This window comes from Alosa alosa, chromosome 16, assembly GCF_017589495.1.
Source record: "Alosa alosa isolate M-15738 ecotype Scorff River chromosome 16, AALO_Geno_1.1, whole genome shotgun sequence".
In the NCBI taxonomy this organism is placed as follows: Eukaryota; Metazoa; Chordata; class Actinopteri; order Clupeiformes; family Clupeidae; genus Alosa; species Alosa alosa.
The window spans coordinates 5,032,378-5,057,063 of record NC_063204.1 but is presented as its reverse complement, the minus strand read 5'-3'; the positions used below and the strand labels follow the sequence as shown (position 1 = coordinate 5,057,063).

At 40.3% G+C, this 24,686-nt stretch overlaps 3 protein-coding genes across 4 annotated transcripts; 2 read left to right on the top strand and 1 right to left on the bottom strand.

Moving 5' to 3' along the window:
• Positions 1-540: 540 nt before the first annotated feature.
• LOC125309571 (kinesin-like protein KIF15-A) lies at positions 541-4,013 on the top strand. Of its 2 annotated transcripts, none has more exons than XM_048266590.1 (11): positions 541-1,343; positions 1,462-1,617; positions 1,744-1,861; positions 2,206-2,256; positions 2,351-2,428; positions 2,519-2,575; positions 2,722-2,781; positions 2,917-2,969; positions 3,058-3,178; positions 3,278-3,762; positions 3,905-4,013. In XM_048266590.1, exons 2-11 carry the CDS (start codon positions 1,517-1,519, stop codon positions 4,002-4,004), a joined length of 1,224 nt encoding a protein of 407 aa, XP_048122547.1. In that variant the 5' UTR covers positions 541-1,343; positions 1,462-1,516; the 3' UTR covers positions 4,005-4,013. The 2 variants fall into 2 exon arrangements, with proteins under 2 accessions (XP_048122547.1, XP_048122546.1); XM_048266589.1 differs by having other exon boundaries at positions 3,902-4,013.
• Positions 4,014-12,622: 8,609 nt separating this feature from the next.
• On the bottom strand, positions 12,623-14,480 carry LOC125309840 (the record flags this gene model as incomplete). The annotated part of the gene is given in 2 exon segments (XM_048266964.1): positions 12,623-13,531; positions 13,533-14,480. Coding segments are annotated over 2 exon segments (1,857 nt in total), but the record flags the coding sequence as incomplete, so codon positions are not given.
• Positions 14,481-22,465: 7,985 nt separating this feature from the next.
• Positions 22,466-23,338, top strand: LOC125309839 (olfactory receptor 6N1-like). The gene is made up of 2 exons (XM_048266963.1): positions 22,466-23,000; positions 23,142-23,338. Exons 1-2 carry the CDS (start codon positions 22,466-22,468, stop codon positions 23,336-23,338), a joined length of 732 nt encoding a protein of 243 aa, XP_048122920.1.
• The last annotated feature ends 1,348 nt before the right edge of the window (positions 23,339-24,686 follow it).

The window sequence follows — 24,686 nt, the reverse complement described above, 5'->3', positions numbered from 1 at the left end:
TAGTAGTATTCATGCACGCCAGCTGTTTACTGTCTTTAAAGCACTGTGCGTCTGTCTAATTCTCAAACAGCAGAATGCTTAAATGCTATGTTAAGCTACAAGTAGGCCTAGGTCAATGTATAACATTAGCTTGGGATGTTTTTACAAGCATTGGTAGTTGTGAAAGTAGCTGCATCCCTTCTAAATATCAAAATATGGAAATGCTAACATATCTTTTCTTTCTCCCTCAAGGTGCTTTGCTTAAATTTCTCAGCCCTCAGGCTTTTCCTAAGGATACCTCCACTGATGAAGGTAGAGTGAATTTCTCTCACTGAGCTGAGCTGTTAATGACCATTTCCAATATGCTAACAGTGAAATGGTCAGACGTACTTCACAGGTAATTTCAGATGTTTTTTTTTTCAATTATTTTCCCAGGTACACCATCAACTTCATCCTCCATTCATGAGGAAAAAGCTGACATTGGATTTTATGGTATGGTGGTGTTATTGCAAATGTTCAAAATGTTCAAAACTAATGCACAGTATATGCAACAGCAGTATTTGCACTGTCAACATTTTTTATTTATATAAAGTGTGGGTGAATTTAAACTGTATGGCTATGCTGTGGTTCCTGTAGTAGGCGTTGCGTGCGGTGGGGGGTGGCTCCATGTCCATTTTGCTTTTTGGCCCCCAAATTCCTTGAAACGGCCCTGGAAAACATGATGAAAAGTGTCTCGGACCCGAGCGGTCTGCACCGGATTGAGCAACTGGACAATGCTGCGAACCTAAATGACTTAATGGGACCTCCTCCGATAAATTCAAGGACGATGAAAACTAGCTGCGCATCTAGCTTCAATGGACACCCAACAGGTCCCTGGGGGAAATGATTTAATAGTTTATATCTAGGCTACATTTTTTTTTTCTGATTACTGATTGTACTGATTGAACTTTGAAGTGAAAGTTGCAAAGTGTGGGGTCTGAAATGTAGGCTACTCAAAACATAAACGTAGGAGAAGTATAGGGCCTATCATAGTCTTTTTAAATGACTTTTCTTTTACCTGCTGTTTCTGGACAATGCTAAGTTAACCCAATAGGGCACAACTATAGTCTATAGCTAGTCCTATTGGCCCAGATCTTGATCGTATGCCGACAACTAAGATCTTAGGCTATATAAGGGTCCCGACCCAACCAAAGATACATGTTGGAGTCACAAAAGCATTTCAGTAACACTAACATTAACTGTGAGTTACACATGTAGGCCTATAAACCTGTGTATAATTTGTGCTCAGGGATGAAGCAGACTTTAGAGCAGAGGGATGCTCTCCATGCTGCAGAATAGGAGGAAATATGGAACTCCTCAGACATGTGAGTGTGTTCCTAAAACAGCCTTGTGCTTTGTAAGAGTATCAGCTCAAGAACACACAATAATAGCGCAGGCAGTCACATTTTAAAGATAATGAAAATCAGGTGCTTATATCTTTAGAAACCCTGAGCAGAAAAGCGACATTGTGAAGCTGCTGCAGAGCAAGAACCGTCTGATGGGGACGATTGCGAACTTGCAGAAGGCACTCAATGCTTGTGAGGATTCAAATGCTGAACTGGAAGTTCAGAACACTGTCCTGAAGAACCAGATGAGAAGGTAGAGTTATGTTTGCCACATTATGATCTTGACAAATAGGAAAATACAAGCAAATAGAAAAATACAAACATCACTGTTACTAGAGGTCACTATAAGGTCCTAATCCTTAATGTCTTTTACCTGTAGCATGAACATGTCCATCAAGGCCATGGAGCAGTACAGGACAGAGATGGATGAAATTCGGGCGGCACTAGCTGAGAGCCAGATGGCCAACAGCAGCCTCAAAGCACAAAATAATAAGCTGGTAAGTTTCTCTTGTTATTTGTTTGATGATGGTAATCGCACACCTTGTGAGGTGCTCACGATGGTAAATAAGACTTGAATTTAGAAGAAGTGTCGTGGCACACTCAGAACTTGAGAAATGACCCTGATGAAGGCGCAATCTGAAACGTTGGTTTAATAAATAACTGCATATTGAAGTTTCTCTTGTTAGCCACATGATATTCAAGTAGATAGGCCCAAAGATTGGCCAAAACAGTAAGCCAAATTTTAAGAGTAACCCTTAATATTAAACAGCTGTGCCGATGAATAGTTATGGTAGGTCTAGTCATCATCTAATCTCATGCTTTTCAACTGACGTGCCCACAGCAAAAAGAAAATAAAGTCCTGAGCAACGTCATTGGAGCCAGCAACAATGAGGTAGGCTAAATTGTCAGCAAAAAATAGTTGCTGTTGATTTTGCTGTTCAACTCAAATTCCTTTTTTAATCTCGGGAATATGTTTCATGTGACAGATGTCTGATGTTTTGTTTGCAAGCGATACAAACAAGAAGAAGATAGTAGATCTTACCCAACACATCAAGGCTTTGGAGGTATGGTGTTTTGATTTGGTATAATCTGTGGTCTTGCTCTTCAGAAGTGTTAGATATGATACATGTTAAAATACATATTGTTTTGAGTAGAAACAACTGGAGCAAACAACAGTGGAGCTTGAGGAACAAGGCCAAATTATTATCAATGTGAGTATGACAACAAATATAGATTATACCCATATTTTCATATTAGCCATACTGTGACAGAGCAAAGTTTTATCTAACTATGTCTGTCTCTCCATTTGCCTGTGTTTTGATGATGTAATTCAGTTATTTTTCATTTAACCTCTCAGAAAAAATGTATGATTGACCAGCAAAAAGCCTCACTGGAAGAGATGAATGCCATTGAACTGGTATGTTGCGTCCTATTCAAAGTCCTTTTGCTTTGATTGAAATAGCTTAATCTGAGAGTGATCACTGCAAATCCCATGAACAAAACTGATTTTGCTGTTTATCTTCTTTACCTTCTGTTCATTCTGATATAATAGAACCTGAAGGCAAGGATCAAGGACCTGGAAAACCAGTTGGAAATGGCCCTGATGTATGTATTACTGTCTTGAACTTGCTTCAGATCAAGTTATTTATAGGCCTATAAGAATTGCTAACCCCCCCCTCCCACACATTGGTAGAACTGGACGTGGAAGTTTCCTGAAGCAGGATGGTACTGCCACTGAGAATCAACTTTCTTTGGCTGATGAGCTGGGACAACTATCTGGTTTTCAGAATTCTGCAAGTCCTCCTTTGTACCAGGTTGGCATATATCTACACAACTTTGTTCTCCCTAAACCCACCTACCAAATCATAGGTTTTCCATCCATGTAAAATTTGTTTTTGTATATACTTCTGCAGGTGGAATTTGATGATGATGTGGAGTTAGACGAAAGTGCGGAGTTTGAGGTAGATGTAATGGAGCGATCACATGTCAAAGCCTTAGCAGATGAGCTGAAAGAGGCATTGGATGAGGACACACACAAGGAGAAGGAAGAAGCAGTCACCTGCAAGAGCATGGAGATGACCCTCCGTCATGGGATGGAAGAATCCAGAAAACATGAGGAGGTCGATGAGGTCATCAATCATGTTGAGGTGAAAGAGGAGGTTACAGATGAGACAGTGGAGATGGACATCAGTTGTGAGGAGATGGTCAAGCATGAGATGAGAGAGGCACAGGAGCCTGAGGTGATGGAGCAACTCATCAGGCAAGGGGACATTCACGAGTCCATCAAACTTGAGATGGGGAAGGCAGAGTTTAATAACTATGTGGATTCAGGTGCTGAGAGGCCTGTCCGGGCACAAATCAGCCTCCTGGAGGAGGAAAACAAACCAGACGAGAAGAGGTAGCCTATATATTGTTCTCTCTCATAAATTATTATTCATGTTTAATAGCCCATGATCTCTGGCCTAACTAGAATGTTTATGTTTTGTCTGTCTGTGTTTCTGTATGTTCTGTGTCTACGTCTGCTCCTGTCACTGAAGCAGTGTTTGTCTGGAGCAGACCCATAGAAGCTTCCAGAGAGCCGCGTTGGTCACTGGTGCTATTGGGCTCGGCTTGCTCATTTTCTTAAAAATAAAGGCTTGAATAAGCTGACTGGGTGTTTTATGATTCATTATTTCAAAAGGCTGCTCTTATAGAATAACATTATGTGGACTGTGCTACAGCATCATCAGGCTCTGCAGCACCAGTGCTGTGAGCAAAGAAAGTTTGCACAGCCCTGCTTGTTACTAAATCAAGTTGCTGCAGATAACAAGGGGCAGGGGAAGCAGACGTACCACAACACCACACTATCAACCCAGAAAATTCCATTACTGGGGGGTAAACCAGCTTATTCCTGTAGCAAAATTATAAATTGAGCTTAATGACAAAGTCCCCACACACAGGTCTTGGTTTTCTGACGAGTAAACCAAAACTTGCATGCCAAAACTTGTAACTTGTATGCTAAGAGGAATATAAACCTAAGTGTACCTGAGACATCTCTGACGTCTCTGTGCTAAACCATTTATTATTCATCTGTTCAGTGTATGTATCCTGTTAAGAGCAGGCACACATTAGGCTGGTTTGGCCCTTTGACCACCAGAGTGTGCTCTTCAGTTACATCAGCATCCATAAGCACTCTCATTGGAACATTTCATGAACATGTGCAGATAAGGATGATGATTTGATTGATGTCTAATACTAGAACTCAATGACAAACAGCAACAATAATTTTATATTTTTTAAATATAAATACAAATCTTACTGAAATGAAGCATATCTAACCAGTAGAGATAGAGCATTTCAAGCAACTTGAAATCAAACCAGATGGGTGGGTGCAAAAAACAGAAACATCATGAAGATGGAAACAACAGCATTCAACACCAAAACAAAATAACAGTAACCACTGCCACCCACTGCAATCAACATCAGCAGAAGAATCATTGCCCAAAAAGATCCAAGAAAAAAAAAAAACAATTAGGCTAGACTTGAATCACTTTGCATTTATTATTATTTTCAAGTCTCTAGGCAAACTGTTCCACAGGACAGATACAGAATAAAGGAATGACTCCTTGCCCATAGAGGTCTAGAATGTAGGCCCTAACCTAGACTTGACTTGATTTAGATTCTGTGTTATTTAGTATAATTTGTATTTTAGTATATTCTTTATCTTCTACTGTCCTTATTGCTTAGCTGTGTTTTTTATATGATATACTTTTAATTACTTTTTTCTGCTGTTAGTGAATGTGTGTGTGATGTCTGTATGCTACTGAGACATTGAATTTCCCCTTGGGGATCAATAAAGGATCTATCTATCTATCTATCTATCTCACCAGAAGAAAATCAGTTGAGCTCCCTCTAGTGGACCATGAGCTAAGCCTGTAAACCTCTCACACTCACACCTAATATTCAGCACATAAACACCTAATGTTCAGGAACTGCAAGAGGTTCAACCCGGCGCTCAGGTAGAGTCCGTAATAGGTGCTCTTGGGGTAGGGAAAAATCCAATGACACAAAAAAGCAGGTCCCAAGCACTCAGTCAGATGTAAAAAGAGAAGGAATGAATTAAAAAGCCTTTATTTGGTATGGCTTAAGTCATTTAAAAAAAAAAATACAAGCCCTGAAGACCACTTGTTGGTTGAAACATGTTGGTTCTTGTATTTTTTTATGGATTTCTATGCAACGTCACGAAAACATGCGTGCGCAACCAAGAGGCAGCATAGAGCAATGCAAAAGAGCAAAAGAATAAAAGAGTTTTTGTGCTGAAAACTGCACCAATTCGAGATCCCTAACGGAATGCATGTCTTCGCCAAAAATGACAAAATACGATGTTATATTAATAATGCAAATGAACGGCAAACTTTGAAATATAGTCTGAAATGAGATGTTATTATCATTGAGACAACAGGGGTATACAAAAAAATCCGATTGTAGCTTATAGCAGCCGACTTTTTAGGTTAAGTTTATAAAGTTTATAACGTTGTGGACGGCCACCAAGCGTCTTCTGCCCCACGGCTGCGCTCGCATCTAGTTTTGTTGGTAAACGGGAAACCCGTGTATACATTTCTATGGAGCTTAAGGTCAAAGATAATTAATGTGTAGCAAGATGGGTCGTCCTAGTTCATGTCTATGGGGGCAAAGTGGAGTTCAGTCAAAGACGGGCTCTGGTTCAGTCCCCGCCTGCACAGGGGCGTCACTGACGTATGACTGACGTTTGACCGCCTTGGTTCCACGCCAGACAGAAGCAGGAGTACAAAACAAACTTGGTGTACACCTTCATTAATGTTGATTTTCTCCCGACTGGGGAGGGTCATACTGTCACGACATTCTCCTGAAATGGGGAGAGTTTGGAGATCATGATACAGGGTCCGAAATGTGCATCCATTGCTCAGAAAAATAAGGCTTTGACAAATTCTGGGAAATTCTTGGATTCTGCCATAGACCTCAATGTTAAAAAGGGAGCCCGATCACTGCATAAATGGGGGATAGTGGCCCCCCCTCGTGCGGGGCGTGTACTACTGCTACCATATTTGCACATACATTTCCAGGGGCAGGAAATGGCCTCTCCGGAAGTATCTTCGTAATCAACCATCTTTGCTAAGGTGAAGTTGACGGGCCATGTCTGCCTGCACGGAGCTACTGGACTGTTATTGGCTTATCTGCGTTCGATGGGCGGGGTTTTGCGAACGGTCAATTGGGTAATGTAGGATATAATGTTGCAATCTCAGTTTCCATGCACTTGAACACAATTACAAAACTGCAAATAAATGCCAAATCATGGCATGACCTACTTGCAACTAATTATAGTGGATGGAATCCACTATCTTGAAATCTCCTGGCTTCTTCTTATTATTATAACCTTTTCTTTTTACCTTTTCAAGAATTAATGCGACTCTAACCGCTTAACGTACAGACATGTTGAAATAACCGTTCTGAAGGTCTGGAGTGGGGCAACAGAGTTTATACTTTTTGAGAAATAGGGGATTAAAAATGTTAAAAAGCTAATTTTTCCCCCATAAACTTCAAAGGCTGTGATGTCATAATGGCCTAAAGGCAGCTGCGCTTGTTAAGCTCCCAGAGTAGTTCCTGGGCTAATTAGAACACTGGCACAGGTGTCACCTGTGAATTCAACCGTCTCAGCTTCTAATGCATACAATCTGGTGCTCCCTAAAACTACACATCCTGTTTAAGTGTTTCCCGTGTGTCAAAATAAAAGTCACAGCCATATCTCATGCTTTGAGCATTATATCTCCAGAACGGTTTGACATATATGCTTCAAATTTGGTACAAGTGTTTGTATGGACTCAAAGATGAAATGAGTTGATGTTGGAGGTCAAAGGTCAAGTCAATGAACACTCTGAGTGCGATATCTCAAGAATGCCTTGACATACATGCCTGAAATTTGGTATGAGTGTTTGTATGGACTCAAAGATGAAGTGAATTGATGTTGGAGGTCAAAGGTCAAATGTCAAGGTCAAAAACACCTTGAGTGTTATATCTCAAGAACGCCTTGACACAGGTCTTTTGGTATGAGGGTTTGTATGAACTCAAAGATTAAGTGATTTAATGTTTTTTTTTCAAGGAATTTCCCCACCAACATTAAACCAGCAGCTTTCCATCCACTATTGTAATTCCTCTGGCATTACATTCTAGTTAGTGATGATGACTCAACTGTAAATTAGTTCCAAACCAAAAAAGCAATGCTCCTGTGGCTCAACTGGCAGATCAAAGTTCAAGATTTCACAAAGGTGCACAAAGGTCAAGTATTCAATTCTTAGGGAGCATAGATACCAAATAAATGCATACCTGCACTGTACTCTAACTTGATTTGTAGACATGTCTGCTATAATAATACACGTGAAATGCAAACATATCATTAGAACAATAACTGCCTGCCATGATAAGAGTTGCATCATTACAATATCCATGGGGTGGCCAGCTCTGTCCTCTGCGTTATGCCTCCACTGGGAGATTATTAACGGTTGAATGTATCTCCCTTGATACAGACCACCTGGAGCAGCTGTCGTGTGACCTGTTGATCTGGTCTGCTCAGGATGTGTTTAGCCAGTCCACAGGGCCTCTGGTGTGGCTGAACTAATTGCTTCCCTGGGATTGTCTGAAGTGGATTGGTGACTTCTAAAAACATGTTTATCCTTTCATGGACTTACCCTAGAGGCAAAAACATTAATCTCCTAACCTCCCTGGTACCAACCAAAATAAAAAAAAAAAATCTAATTCAAAAATACTCAAAGCGGCCATATAGTGGTCATATAGGTTTAGTCATAGTTTTTTTTCTTCCGGATTTTTTTTTTCTTCAGTAATTTTGTGTCAAGGATTCCCGGGACACTGAAAGACCGGGGTGCACGAAACTTGGTAAGCATGTAGCCCCACAAGGATGACACGGAAACCATTGTTTTTCGTTTTGATCCATCACCCTCTGCCGGACTAGACCCTCCGAAAGGAGGGTAGGGCGGACACAGTTTTCTGTGAATATCTCGAGAACCGTAGGACCAAAAGGACTACACATTTATTTGGTATGTTGGTCTTAACTCATTGGTTCTCAATACCAATTTCAAGTTTTTGCCTGAAATTGCACAGCGCCTGCTTCAGAGGCCACTGTTCCCACCTAGTTTAGCCTCTAACCAAATGCTTCACAATCAGAAGAACTGTGTGATGTACTGACACGGAGTTACAGAGACTAGAATATTGTTTCTTCTTTCTGCCGGATAAGCATCTCTGAACTGACCACATTTCAGCCCTCTAGGTCACTTGATATGACTTAGAAACACAACTGAGCCCTAACACCAGGTATTGTGAAGCTGTGTGCAAAAGTTGGTCAATATAGAATGAAAATATGACCATTATTTGCGAAGGTATGCTCATGCGTTTTGTAAAATGCTCAGAAACTCCCCATAGGACTTTTGGGTATCCAAAATGCATACTGACAATCAAATGCTTGCTGCATATGAACCCCTTTGTGTAGAAGCATAATCTTGGTCTCAAATGAAATAGTGCCACCTATAATGAAAAAGCAAAAATGAGGTGTTGTAATCGCAGGTGGTCAAAACTGCACGAAATTCATGCACATTATGACACCCTCTGAATGCATACCAAGTTTTGTGGAATTCCGTTCATGGGGAGCCATACAATACAATTTATGTGTACATTGTAGGGCTGTAACGATACACCAACCTCACGATTCGGTTTGTATCACGATTTTTGACCCATAGTTTGATACAAACCTCAATTTTTCTTTTTTTGGATTTTATTAAATAACATTTCAATAGCCCACCAGAGGATTGCAATATAATATATAATATAAAAATACTGAATGTCTGATATTTATGACAGCACACTTTATGCAGATTGGCCTATATGCCTACTATTTCTATTACAACTCTACCTCGTTAATTCAGCTGTCTGGTTGCTAGTCGTCTATAGAGTCAAATAGGGTCTTTAATATTAAGAGCTTGTGTGAAGATGTTCACATGTGAAATAAAGTTTTGCAGCTGTGCAAAAGAAGTTCTGTATGTGCAAAGACATTTCGTACCTGTAGAAATATTTTGTATATGACTGAAAAAAATATGTACCTGTAGAAATATTATGTACTTGTGTGAAAGAAATGTGTATTTGTAGAAATGTTTTGTATATATGTGGGGGTGCGGATCTATAAAAATATTTTGTACACGTGTGGAAAAAATATGTACCTGCACAAATACTTTGTATGTGAGTGAATCTCTATACGCGACGCTACGCTAAGCTTTCCTGCACAACACTGAAAGTACGAACTAAAAACTGATATACAATGCGTACGGACTTTTGACCCTAATTTTACTGCCTTGCTGAAGAGCCAATTAACACATTGCTTACTGTCAACCAATCAGCGTTTCCAACCGACCACCCAGATTTTGGTGCTAACCCACAGATCTAGTTATTAAAACTGGAGGTAACAGCAAGGGCAGATGGGTCGTAACATTACTGTAAATGAGCACCCATAAGTATTTCTGCACTAAAATATTGCAAAGCGATTTGGTTACTTTGTTTGTCATGCTTTTATCAGTTGTAACATAGTCAAAACGTTAAGAATATCATACCAGAACATGAAATAGCATAGTGTCGCATATAGAGACTCACACACATACAAAGTATTTGTGCAGGTACATATTTTTTCCACACGTGTGGAATTTTTACAGATCCGCATTTCCCCCCCACATATGTACAAAACATTTCTACAGATACACATTTCTTTCACACAAGTACATAATATTTCTACAAGAACATATTTTTTTCACACATGTACAAAATATTTCTACAGGTACGAAATGTCTTTGCACATGTGACATGCAGAACTTCTTTTGCACAGTTGCAAAACTTAATTACACTTGTGAACATCTTTTCACAAGCTCTCAATATTAAAGACCCTATTTTGACTCCATAGTCGTCCTCTATGCGTCCTTGCTTTCACGATAGTGAATGCTTTATTTGGACTGTGTTGGCTGTCGCGCATGAGCGAGAGAGAGAGCAAGGGAGAGCGAGAGAGAGCGGGGCAAGGAGAGAGGGTTTACTTCTATACTGTTTGTTAAAGTTGAACACAGTCTACAATGAAAGCAACATTTATTTATTTATTTTTGGACAACGTAGCCTAGGCTACCAGTAAAGCGGGAGATGTGTGTTGCTTATGCGGCCGCGTAAGCTGCAAAGCACTGCGTGAAACACTAGAAAGGGTGTGTCGCGGTTCTGCCTTTTCACACCGCGACACGGGATTGTGGATATGAATGTCAGGAATTTCAGTTTCGAATCGCATATCGTCGTTACAGCCCTACATTGGTGTAATCTTACCAACTTACCAAATAGTATACTATGAAATGTAACTATTGTATTGTTATTTGTATGTTGCTTTTGACAAAAGCATGTGCTAAATACCATAACCATAACATTTAGTGACTGTACACCAACTGGCCTGTAGATGGCTGGACTCAGTTTTCTAGGGCCTAGAATGACCAATTATTTTTGTATTTTGGCCTCTAGGGGCCATGTCAACCCAACCCGTCCCCTATCCATCATTAATTTGAATTTATAGCGGCAAAAATGAAAAAGCAAAAATGAGGCATTGGAGGTGTAGGGTCATTATTACACCCTGAATGCATGCTGTAGAAGTTTCGTGGAAATCCGTTCATTGGGGACCATACAATAAATTAATATATGTGTACATTGCCAATGTATATGTACCAATGTACCAATGCCATATGCCAATTACTCAGTGTAATGAGCTCAGCACTATGTCCAAATTCAGCCCTATTGACTTTGACACTCTTGAAAAAACTATACAAAACCTCAGTTCTTCTACGTCTGAGCTGGACATTCTGCCCACCAACTTTTTCAAATCCGTTCTCCACCTAATAGAAACTGATGTACTTATGATAATCAATACTTCATTACAGACCGGCGGCATATATCCCAAGTCCCTAAAATTGGCTGTTGTAAAGCCCCTACTTAAAAAGAACAATCTGCATCTGTCCTCAACAACTACAGGCCCATATCAAATTTACCTTTTATCCGTAATACTACTACTGTTAACCACAGCATATACTTGACATACATATTATGACTTGAATATTGGGTGTGTCTCTCTGGCACTGTCATCTGTTGGCTGAGGTCCTACTAAGAGCATAAAAGTTTCAATTTTACCTCAACACCAATGTCATTAACCTGCGGTGTCCCTCAGGGATCGATCCTCAGGCCACTCTTGTTCAATCTGTATATGCTCCTGCATGGCCAAATCATAAAGAATCACTCCATCTGCTACCATAGCTATGTCCATGACACAAACTGTCCCTTTGTTTTTTTATTGGCTTGTTTCGTTTTAATTATTTTAATATATGTTATTTTTTCGTGGTATGTTGAGCACATTGGGTTACCGTTCTGAAATGGGCTATATAAATAAAACTTTGCTTTGCCTTGCCTTACCTTTAATGACTGTAGACTACGCATGCACACACACACACACACACATAAAGATACATGCAGGTACGCAAACACTCACACACTATACTAGCACACATGCATAAACACACACACACACACACACAGAAACACACACACACACAGGTACGCAAACACTCACACACATGCACACACACACACATACATAAGCACACACACACTCTCTTGTGAGTGATGTCTGTATGCTACTGAGACCTTTGAATTTCCCCTTGGGGATCAATAAAGTATCTATCTATCTATCTTTGTTATCATCTAAATGTTATTTAAATGTAAATGTAAGGTTAATCAATCATAACTAAAACAGTAACCTATTTTTTATTTATTTTTTTGGAGGGAGGGGGGGCAATGATGTTATTGCATACCCCTCAGAAAAGGGTAGTTGCGCCCGTGCCTACTGTACTTCCATGTTAGTTTTTCTGCTTATTCCTTGCTGAGGGTGGTTTGTAGTGCTAGGTTTAATCAATGTGTCATATTCTAGAAATATTGCTTATTACACATTGTTGAAGACAACTGGATGGGAATATCTTTTTTTCTAATTTTCCCTTCCTACCCAAAACATCTGGGGGGCTGTGTGAAACCTGCTGTGATGTTTGACACCCCTGCCTTAGACAGTCTTCACTTTTTTTTGGTATACTTAGTTATAAGAAACACCTTAGTGGTGCAGCTTGGACACATCCTCAGTGATGAACCCAGGGTCACAGGGTGTTTCGGGTCTCAGATCATCAGACACCCTCACCTGGGCGACCCAGCCGGGGCTGATCAGACCCCAACTTGTGTCCAAGCAGCGCACTAAGCCATGTGTCGCCCCTTTTGATCCATAGCCACCTAGAGGCTCTCTCAACTGCCTCGCAGATGTTTCTGGTGGCTTTCCTTTCTTGAGCACCTCCCATTCCAAGCAGCCTGAGTGATCGGTGCAGGCTCTGTCCTGGGAATCCCCTGCAGCCAACCTCGATTGGCTCACAGCGGGCCCTCAACCCTTTCAGCCTGCAGTCCTCCACCAGTTCCAGATACTTCGCCCTTTTCCGCTCCAACGCTTCCTCAATCTGGTCTTCCCAGGGGACTGTGAGTTCCAGTAGCACCACTTGCTTTGCACTCTCTGATGTTATTACCATGTCTGGCCTGAACTTGGTGCTGGTGATGTGCTCTGGAAACTTCAGTTGTCTCCCCAGGTCCACCTTCATCTGCCAATCTCCTGCTGTGGATAGCAGCCCAGCTGGGACCTTTGGCTGTGACTGAGGCTTCTCGCCGGCCCTGACGAAAGCAATGTGTGGCCTTGCTAAGGGCTGGTGCTTGCTTTGCTGGATTCCCGCACAGATGGTGTCCGCTACTGCCTTCAGCACCTGGTCATGGCGCCATCTGTACCTCCCCTCTCCCAGTGCTTTCGGGCAGCAGCTCAAGATGTGCTCCAGCGATCCTCTTGCAGGGCACAGGGGACAGGATGGTGCTTCAGCTAGCCCCCAGCAATGCAGATTGGCTGGACTCGGTAGGACGTCATACACTGACTGGATCAGGAACTTTATTCTTGCTGGCTCTGACCTCCAAAGTTCTGACCAGGTGATTTTCCGAGTCAGTGCATGCTCCCAATTGGTCCAGGCCCCCTGCTGACGCATGGCCACCGTTTTGCTGCGCCCGCCGCTCCTCTTCCACCTCTGCTCGGACCTCGCCCTGAATCATCTGCCGTCTGTCCCTTCCCTGCGCTCTGTCATAGCGCAGTGCCTTGTGGCAGCCAAGTCCTGCTCGCCCAACTGCCACAGAGCCTACTAGCACACTGTGCCGCAATCTTACCCCTGCCTGCTGGACTGCCTCCTGCGCCCTCCACTTCCGACCAGTCCTGACCTCTATGCCTGCAGAGGAGACTCTGGTGTCGGCTGAGTCTCGGTAAAGTAACACCTCCCTGTCTCTGGTTACCTTGAATTCCTCTGTCAGGCCTGAGAACGGGAGCTGCAGCTTGTTGGTGTGCCCATACAGGGCAATGCAGCTTAGGCTCTTCGGCAGGCCCAGCCACCTGCGCAGGAACTGGCTGATGTTTCTCTCCAGGGTCTCCACTGTTGTTACTGGGACCTGATACATCAGCAAAGGCCACAAAAGCCTTGGCAGGATGCCATGCTGATATATCCAGGCTTTAAATTTCTCAGGGAGGCCTGACCCGTCCTCTGCTGCAAGCCAGCTTTTCAGCTCCGTGTGCATGGCCTGGATTGCTGCTGTGTCTCTCAGAGTCACGTCAAAGAGCTTCCCCAAGCTCTTCACCAGCTTCTCTGTCAATGATGGAATTTGGAGACCATTCATGTGGAAGCGGAATTTGTCCTCCACTCTCCCCTTCCTCAGGACAAGGGACCGGCACTTAGCTGGCTTGAATGTCATTCTCGCCCAAGATGTTAGCCTTTCGAGACCTTTAAGGAGCCAGCGGCACCCTGGCACTGATGTTGCTGTGACTGTCAGGTCATCCATAAAGGCTCTAATTGGCGGTTGGCGAGTGCCAGATCTGGAGAGAGGCCCTCTGCATTCCACTTCTGCAGCCTTGACAAGCATGGTCATCGACAGGGCAAACAATGTCACTGATATAGTACAACCAGTGATGATACAACATTTAGTCAGTCAAACTTTACATTTTGTCTAACGTTTATTTTGACATTTAATTTGGAAATTAAAATATTCAGGTAAAATAAGATATATTCCAGACTTTTCAAGGGCCCTCTTCTTCATTGGGGCCTTGTAGTCAGTCCCACTTTTTCCACAGTCCGAGGCCCTTGGATCTGCTGAACTCCTTTACAAATAATCAAGCTGGCGCCAAGTCCTTCTGAAAGAGATAGAGATGGAGGTGGATCACGAGATACCTCAGATTACCTGTGTCACCTAGAAAAGTGTATTTTCTGCTCTTTCAATGGGTTGTCTCAGTTTCTCTCTGAAACATGGGCCTGCCTGCCTCAGATGCCTGTGAGCAGCTTTTCAGTTGTGCTGGATTACTGTTCACTGCAAAGCAAGCAAGGATGAGCACAACTAACTTTGAAAATCAACTGCTGCTCAAACTTAAAGGAGAACTCCGGCAATTTTTCACATAGCTCTCCGTTTCTCGAGGTCACCGAGTACTGCTGCAGCCAGCAGCTAAGGTAGCCAGGCAGCTACAGCTATACACTCTGGGGGGCATGAACATGGGGGCTCACAAACATGACCTCAGAATGTAGCGCTGTAGCTGCCTGGCTACTTTAGCTGCTGGCTGCAGCAACTCGAGCTGGGTAAAACTGATTGTTTTCGGGTTTTTTCGTACCCCCCCCCCCTCCAAAAAGTAACTAAGTAACTTTTACTTAAAGTATTCTGAAGGACTCTTCTCATCCTAACAATGGATTATTCCTACCGCTGAAATCAAGAAGACGCCTATGTAGTCACAAAGCCAGAACTGAGAGACTCAGGAGAAGTTTTTATCCCCAGGCCATCCGAACTCTGAACTCACACTATACTGACTTTGCACACATTCACTCCTCAGCACTCTCAAACATTTCCCAACTCTGAACTCACACTATACTGACTTTGCACTCATTCACTCCTCAGCACTCATGCCCCCCACACACACACACCCCCACACACACCTACAAGACTTTTAGCACTTTTACATCCCTCTCCCTATGCTACAGACCTTTTATTTATTTTCTTATTTCATCACACGTCAAAACACACACACACACACACACACACATATCTGACTTTCTCCAACTTTTGCACACTTTTTATTTATTATTTTTGATTTCTCCTCCATCTACCCATGTCCTTGATTGCCTAGCCTTTCTGCCCCCACCCCATCCCATCCCAACACACACTTATCATCATCACTGTCATCACTTCACATACATACAGCCTCCTCTACATACTTGCTGCACACTGCCCCCCTCCCTCCCTACATACACAGCACATTGTCTTCAGGATCTTCTCCAACACACATCCTCTACATACTTACAGCACTGCCCCCACCTACCCACACACACACACTACACACACACACACACACAGTCACTGCTCCACTCCCGCCCACACACACATTTCACTGTCATCACTCACATACATTACATACAGTACTCTGCTTGCAATAGTAAGTCCCTGACCCCCCCCACACACACACACTTACATCATCACTGTCATCATTCACATACATACAGCACACTGCTTGCTACAGTAAGCCTCCTCTCTACATACTTGCTGCACACTGCCCCCCACATACATACACAGCACATTGTCTTCAGGATCTTCTCCAACACACATCCTCTACATACCCACAGCACTGCTGCCCCACCTACCCACCTACACACTACACACACACACACACACACAGTCACTGCTCCACTCCTCCTCAACCACACACACATCTTCACTGTCATCACTCACATACATTACATACATTACATACAGTACTCTGCTTGCAATAGTAAGTTCCTGCCCCAATACACAGCACATTGTCTCATGAGGAAGCTTCTCCAACACACATATTGCACAGTGCCCTCTCCCCACATACACAGCACACTATCCCATCTCCCCTGTCATCCCCAACACACACACCAAGACCCCTGGCAGTTGGGTTTCCCCTTGAGCCGTGGATCTGCCCAAGGTTTCTTCCTTGGTAAGGGGTTTTTCCTTGCCCCTGTTGCTCTTGGGTGCTCCTTTGTTGGTGCCCCCCACCAATCCCAATCCTCCCCCACCTTTTTTATGCAGCCCCTTGCCACTTAATCTACTAAACCCCTCTTCTACTGCACTTTTACCCCATTAATGCACAAATAGGCTGACACCAGACATAATTTCACTGCATTTCTTACTTCCAGTAACTATATGCATGTGACAATAAACTTCCTTGTCTCCTTGTAGCATGCTAGCTATGCTAACCATGCTAACTAACTACAGTGGGTAGGAGTCATAGTTGATGACAAGTAACAGTTACAATGGCTGAACAGTTAAAAAGTTCAGTAGTTTAAAGGGTTAAATTGTTTAACAGTGAAATATTGTAGTGAGGACTTTTTTTTTGAAACAGTTTTTTGGCAGAGGAAGCAGTTGAACAGGATGTGTAGTCTTAATAGGGCCAGTTTGTATGCTTAAAGCCTGAGACTGGCAGTTGATCCAGGTGGCCTGAACACCTGCCATAGGATTCTAATTGCGGATTCTAACGGCCGTATTGTGATGTCATAATCATAATGTTAAGTCAATGGGGAAATTTTGATAGTTTTTAATTAATAGTTTACTTTAAAAAGTATGAAAGTTACAAAGATGAAAAATACAAAGCCCACATGTCCTAATTAAGACCTACGCGTCAATGTTTGAATGAAGTTTCTACGTTAAACGGTTGAAGCTGTATTAACTGCGTTAGAAGAAGAGGAATAATAAGAACTAGAAAACGCAATTCCAGGGAATTACTAGTGCATGAAAATGCAAAACATATGGTGTGAAATATATTGTTAAAACAGATGATGTTCTAATTGGCAACCAACATGATGAGGTTTAATATAGTTGAAATGACTGAACTAGGTAGATGAGGTTTAATATAGTTGGAATGACTGAACAGATAGGTGGATAGTTTAAAAGGTTAAATTATTTGCTAGGTAGACGAGGTTTAATATAGTTGGAATGACTGGACAGTTAAATAGGTGGATAGTTTAAATGGTTAAATTATTTGCTAGGTAGATGAGATTTAATATAGTTGGAATGACTGAACTACGTAGATGAGGTTTAATATAGTTGGAATGACTGAACAGTTAAATAGGTGGATAGTGTAAAAGGTTAAATTATTTGCTAGGTAGATGAGGTTTAATATAGTTGGAATGACTGAACTAGGTAGATAAGGTTTAATATAGTTGGAATGACTGAACAGTTAAATAGGTGGATAGTTTAAAAGGTTAAATTATTTGCTAGGTAGATGAGGTTTAATAGTTGGAATGACTGAACTAGGTAGATGAGGTTTAATATAGCCTGGCCACCTGGCCTAGGATTCTAATTGCTTAACGGCAGTCTTAATAGAGCCATATTGTATGCTTAAAGCCTGAGACAGAGTATATAGTTTTAAAAAATGTAGATAGTGTAATGGATGTTGATAGACAGAAAGTTGAATGCATGTTGATAGGCAGATTGTTTAATGGATGTTGATGGATAGTTTAATGGGTGGATGAGTGAATGGTTTGAAGAGGATGAATGGATAGAAAGTTGGATGAAATGTGCCTTATATCCTTGTAGAATGGAGAGACACAGAGAGAGTTGGCCTAGTTCAACAGAAAGCAGTTGAACTGATTCTTTGATGGGGCCTAGATGAGCAGCTGGAAGTTGATACAGGTGCAAATCAAGTTAATTAGTCCATTGTGATGTCATCAGCCTAATGTTAAGTCTATGGGGATTTTATAAAAGTTAATAATTGTTTAAAAAGTATAAAAGTTACAAAGATGAAAAATACAAAGCCCCCATGTCCTAAGTAAGACCTACGCAACATAGTTTGAATGAAGTTTCTATGTTAAACGGTTGAAGCTGCATTAACTGCGTTAGAAGAAGACGAATAAGAAGAAGAAGAAGAAGAAGAAGAAGAAGAAGAAGCCTAGGAAGAACAGTACAGTGCATTTTCATGCACTGTAATAAGAAGAAGCCTAGGGAGAACAGTACAGTGCATTTTCATGCACTGTAATAAGAAGAAGCCTAGGGAGAACAGTACAGTGCATTTTCATGCACTGTAAAAAGCCTTGGAATAACAGTACAGTGCATTTTCATGCACTGTAATAAGAAATCTAGGAAGAACAGTGCAGTGCATTTTCATGCACTGTAATAAGAATTTTTTTAAGAACAGTATAGTGCATTTTCATGCACTATAACTAGAAAAGCTTTTCCTGAAGGAAATACAGTGCATGAAAATGCAAAAAATATGATGTAAAATATGCAGAGTAAAAACAAACTATATTGGTTGCTAGGTAGATGAGGTTTAATATAGTTGGAATGACTGAACAGTTAAATAGATGGGTAGTTTATATGGTTAAATTATTTGCTTGCTAGCAATGCTAACATGTTAACTATGCTAACCATGTTACTTAGCTAACTTAGCTAATCATTTTTAGCAGTTTTGCTAAAAATGCTAACAAGGTTAGCAATGTTAACATGCTAACTATGCTAACCATGCTAACTAGCTACAGTGGGTAGGAGTCATAGTTGATGACAAGTAACAGTTAAAAAGTTCAGTAGTTTAAAGGGTTAAATTGTTTAATAGTGAAATATTGTAGTGAGGACTTTTATTTTGAAACAGTTTTTGGCAGAGGAAGCAGTTGAACAGGATGTGTAGTCTTAATAGGGCCAGTTTGTATGCTTAAAGCCTGAGACTGGCAGTTGATCCAGGTGGCCTGAACACCTGCCATAGGAATCTAATTGCTTAGATTAGTAGTAAAATAGTTTCTTTAATAAAAGTTTCAAAGTTGAAAAGACATACCAACCTGATCTGTTTGAAGACCTACGTTACAAAGTTTGAATGAAGTTTCTAAGTTAAACTGTTCAAGAGAAATTGCGTACAGAAAAAGTGGTAAGTGGAATAATAATAACTAGAAATGCAATTCCAAGGAATCACCAGTGATGCTAGGATAGACATGGTGGTTGCATAGCTTAATAAAAGTTGATAGTTTAAAAGTAGACTGTTTAAAAGCTGAATGTAGATAGTTTAAAAGTTGTTGATAGACAGTAGATAGTTTAAAAGTTGTTGATAGGCAGCTAGCTTAATAGATAGTTTAATGATAGTTTAATAGATAGTTTAAAAGTAGACCGTTTAAAAGTTGAAGGTAAATAGTTTAAAAGTTGTTGACAGACTGAAAGTTTAATGAATGTTGATATTCAAATAGTTTAATGGCTGTGTATAGGTAGATATTTGACGATAACTGAAAGTTGGAATGGCTCTAATGTTTGCTAGCAGTTATGCTAAGATTTTTAAACTATGCTAACCATACTACTTAGCTAATGTTTTATAGCAGTGCTAACATGCTAACCATCTTTAGCTTACTTAGCAAACGTTTTCTAGCAGTTTAATGAATGTTGATATTCAAATAGTTTTAATGGCTGTGTATAGGTAGATATTTGTGATAACTGAAAGTTGGAATGGCTCTAATGTTTGCTAGCAGTTATGCTAAGATTTTTAACTATGCTAACCATGCTACTTAGCTTTTGTTTTTAATAGCAATGCTAACATGCTAACCATGTTACTTAGCTAACTTAGCTAACATTTTCTAGCAGTTTTGTAAACATGCTAACAATAGTAAATATGCTAACCATGCTACTTAGCTAACTTAACTAATGTTTTGTAGTAGTTTTGTTAAACATGCTAACTATGTTAGCAATGTTAACATGCTAACTATGTTAACCATGTGACTTAGCTAACCTAGCTTATCATTTTTAATAGTTATGCTAACTATGTTAACTAGCATGTTAACTATGCTAACCATGTGACTTAGCTAACCTAGCTAATCATTTTTAGTAGTTATGCTAACTATGCTAACTAACATGCTAACTATGCTAACCATATGACTTAGCTAACCTAGCTAATAATTTTTAGTTGTTATGCTAACTAGCATGCTAACCAGCTAACTCAGTAGTTTAATGGGTTACATTGTTTAACAGTGAATTGTTGTAGTGAGGACTTTTATTTTGAAACAGTTTTGGGCAGAGGAAACAGTTGAATAGGATGTGTAGTCTTAATTGACCCAGATTGTATGCTTAAAGCCTGAGGCTGCAGGTGGCCTGAACACCTGCCATAGGATTCTAATTGCTTAATGGCCATTATTATGATGTCATGTCGGCAATGTTAAGTCTATGGGGATTTTTAAAAGTTTTTCTTTAATAGTTTAAAAAAGTATAAAAGTTTCAAAGTTGAAAAGACATAGCAACCCGATCCATTTGAAGACCTACGTTACAAAGTTTGAATGAAGTTTCTAAGTTAAACTGTTCAAGAGAAATTACGTATGGAAAAAGTGGTAAGCGGAATAATAATAAGAAGCCTAGGAAGAACAGTACAGCGCATTTTCATGCACTGTAATAAGAAGACTTGGAAGAACAATATAGTGCATTTTCATGCACTATAATAAGAAAAGTTGGAATAACAGTACAGTGCATTTTCATGCACTGTAATAATTCGGATAACAGTAGAGTGCATTTTCATGCACTCTAATAAGAAGACTTGGAAGAACAATATAGTGCATTTTCATGCACTATAATAAGAAGAAGCCTAGGAAGAACAGTACAGTGCATTTTCATGCACTGTAAAAATACTTGGAAGAACAGTACAGTGCATTTTCATGCACTGTAATAAATCGGATAACAATAGAGTGCATTTTCATGCACTCTAATAAGAATAAGAAGACTTGGAAGAACAATATAGTGCATTTTCATGCACTATAATAATAATAATAAGAAGAAGCCTAGGATGCACTGTAAAAAGCCTTGGAATAACAGTACAGTGCATTTTCATGCACTGTAATAAGAAGCCTAGGAAGAACAGTACAGTGCATTTCCATGCACTGTAATAAAAAGAAAAAGAAGAAGAAGCCTAGGAAGAACAGTAGAGTACTGTAATAAGAAGCCTAGGAAGAACAGTACAGTGCATTTTCATGCACTGTAATAAGAAGAAATCGGATAACAGTAGATTGCATTTTCATGCACTCTAAATAGAAATCTATGACAAAGGCCAGCCTTTCTCAAACATCTTTGACCTGAGGCCGGTCATGGCAGACTTTTGGGTCATAGAGTCCACCTACACACTTTTAGCACTGATGTGAAAAATCACACATGCACGCACACACACATACGCACATGCACACACACATAAACAGACACACACATGCACTGTTGTTACTCGGACTGATTCACTGGGAGTGTAGTTTAAAAACACTCTTAAGCAGGGTTTACATTGCACATTTAAGCGGCAGTGCTGCGCTATGAAACACGTTATTTTCAATAGCTTGCGCGCACAAGAACTGGCCTGCCACTGCGCCGAGCAAAGCACACAGCAAGCAGCATTTTGCCTCTTATGCCGCGGTGGAAGTTCAGTCATGTTGAACTTAGACTGTGGCACGCTGTAAGTCATTGGTATTTTGTGCTGAGCTTGGCGGCAAGCACTACAAAAAAAATCATGGGACATTGCTCAACCAAGAGCAACCTAGCGGCGAGCACAGCACATGTCACGTGCAATGTGAAGTGCCCATTACCTTGGAGTTAATCAGGTAGGCTATTCATATGATCGGTCCCAAAGGTAGAGGTTAAGCTATAAATGAGTAAATAATCTAGTCCCTGAGTTCACAACAAAACAGAAAACAGGCAGTGCGTATAATAGCTGTATGACACCATTTCAAATACAACATGTTTCTATATCATTAATGTACTTGTAAATGGTCTTTGATATAGCCTAATGACCATAATACTGCAATATGATGTTACTTGGTGTGTGATCTATGTGGATATGTTCAAATGCTACCTCTAGACTATTATTAAGATACATGTGAATTATGCTTGAGATTATGGACAACTTGTCTGATTTTAAATTGTTTGTTTATTCTGGACTGCAGGGATCTGTTTATAAGCCTATGTACTTCTTGTTGGCATTTGTCCTTTATATCCTAATCATTACAGTCAATTTAACTTTGATCTTAACAGTGATCATGGAAAAAAGCCTCCATGAGCCCATGTATATTTTCCTCTCTAATCTATGTGTGAATAGCCTTTTCGGAACTATTGGTTTTTACCCTAAATTTTTGCTGGACTTGCTATCTGATACTCACACAGTAACCTACAGTTGGTGCTTACTACAAGTTTATGTGATTTATTCCTCTGTCATTTGTGAAATCTCAAATATTACAGTGATGTCTTATGACCGCTATGTGGCAATTTGCAGACCACTGCAATACCACAGCATTTTGACTCCACATGCTGTGCTTAAACTGCTTGTAGTGGCCTGGGCTTGTCCACTTTTGGCATCATCAACAGCTCTTGTTCTTACTCTCAGAATACCCATTTGTGGATCTCACATCCGTAAATTATTTTGTGATAATACTTTAATACTAAAGTTGGCGTGTTTTCAAACCAAAGCCAATCAGGTATGGGGCATGATACTAACTGCAGGTGTACTTTTGCAGTTTGTTTTAATTCTTATTTCGTATGTTTTTATTGTTCGAGTTTGTATATCCTCCAATGAGGGTAGAACAAAGTTTACTAAAACTTGTTTGCCCCATATTTTGGTTTTGGCCATCTTTATCATTACAGCAGTGTCTGATGTACTGTATGGCTGGGAGGGGTCAGAAAAGCTTTCAGTTAGTGAACGCAATGCATTGGCTATACAGTTTTTGATTTTTCCTCCACTATTGAATCCAATAATTTATGGGCTTCAACTTCCACAGATCCGAAAAGTAGTGTGCAGACAACGTTGTAAACACAAAATTCTGTGTAAACTCAAGAGATGACTCTCTTAGTCCGAGAGCATTATCAATACTGGTTGGTCAATATTGAAAAATGTAATTGTTAACTTTGTCTTGAGTTTGATAATTGACGAATATCTTGCTGTTAAATAAAATTAGATAGAGATGTACCCGTGTAAAGCTTTATTCAGTGTCTTGACACTGTGACACCAACTCATATACCTACTTCTTTTACTTAATCATGTTTTGATGTCAGTTTCTACTCACAATGCAAAATTAACATTGGACAATGTAGGTTATGTCGGTAATGTTAAATGTAGTAAAGCATAAACTATAAGAGCATGTATTGTCGATAAATTGGGATTATGTCGGTCTATATGTATTAATGTTTTAATACAAAATAATGATTAAATTATGTACATTATGCTCATACTGACATGGACTGCAATTCCCAAAGTCTTCTTCACGCTCTCTCATTTGTTAAGCCATAAGCTGTATCATTTGACAGGTTTCCTGAAATGTTCTCACCCTCTGTAAGCCATACTTTTGTATGATTGACTGGACCTTAACAGAGTTTAGATAACATAAATGTTTTACAGCCTGTCTGGATGTGTACTTACTGCCATGTTAGATGTGTTGCATTACATTTTGCACTTAATTTAATAAAAAGAGTTAAAACACTGAGATGTCATCCAGAACAGCTTAATTTATTGACCCCAACTCAAACACAATTCATTTACTTAATTAAGCAAGACTCATAGAGTTGCTCCAGGGAGACTGGCCCCTGCAATTGGTATCTGAATATGATGTATTCAAATTACTAATTATGTTTAGCTATTAGTAATTATGCAGATGATAAAATACTATAAACTAGATGTACCGCAGAGCGGTACAAAATATGACCGCCACCCCGTCCAGCTCATTTTTTCCACAAAAATAAATCACGCTGAAAGGCATATATGATTCTAACTGTCTCACTAAATTGCATTATGCACACTCAATTCTCACTGGTATCTGCTAGACAGCAAGTCCCAAAACATGATTAGTTCATAGATTTCACATGTAAAATTAATTTTATACAACCCCCATCTTGCCTGTTCATAATTCTGAGAAATTCTTGAATTGTGTGCATGTCTGCGTGTACATGTTTATGTTTATGTGTGTGCCTGTGCCTGTGTGTGTGCATGTGCATGCATGCGTACATATGTCTACTGTGTGAGTATGTGTCATACATATGATTACTGTGAATGTATGTGTGTGCGTGTGTATCTGTTTAGCACATGTGCCTGGAGGCAAACATACGGTTCTCAAGATATTCACAGAAAACTCTGTTGGTGTACGGTCACTAAATGTACACATAAATTATTTTATTGTAAGGCCCCCCATGAACGAA

Excerpts from the sequence above, each read along its gene's own strand:
- LOC125309571 (XM_048266589.1), top strand. The coding sequence starts at position 1,517 with ATGGGGACGATTGCGAACTTGCAGAAGGCACTCAATGCTTGTGAGGAT. Across the intron at positions 1,618-1,743 it reads CTGAAGAACCAGATGAGAAG|CATGAACATGTCCATCAAGG; the intron begins GTAGAGTTATGT and ends TTTTACCTGTAG. Across the intron at positions 2,782-2,916 it reads AGATGAATGCCATTGAACTG|AACCTGAAGGCAAGGATCAA; the intron begins GTATGTTGCGTC and ends CTGATATAATAG.
- LOC125309839 (XM_048266963.1), top strand. The coding sequence starts at position 22,466 with ATGTACTTCTTGTTGGCATTTGTCCTTTATATCCTAATCATTACAGTC. Across the intron at positions 23,001-23,141 it reads GGGCATGATACTAACTGCAG|CAGTGTCTGATGTACTGTAT; the intron begins GTGTACTTTTGC and ends TTATCATTACAG.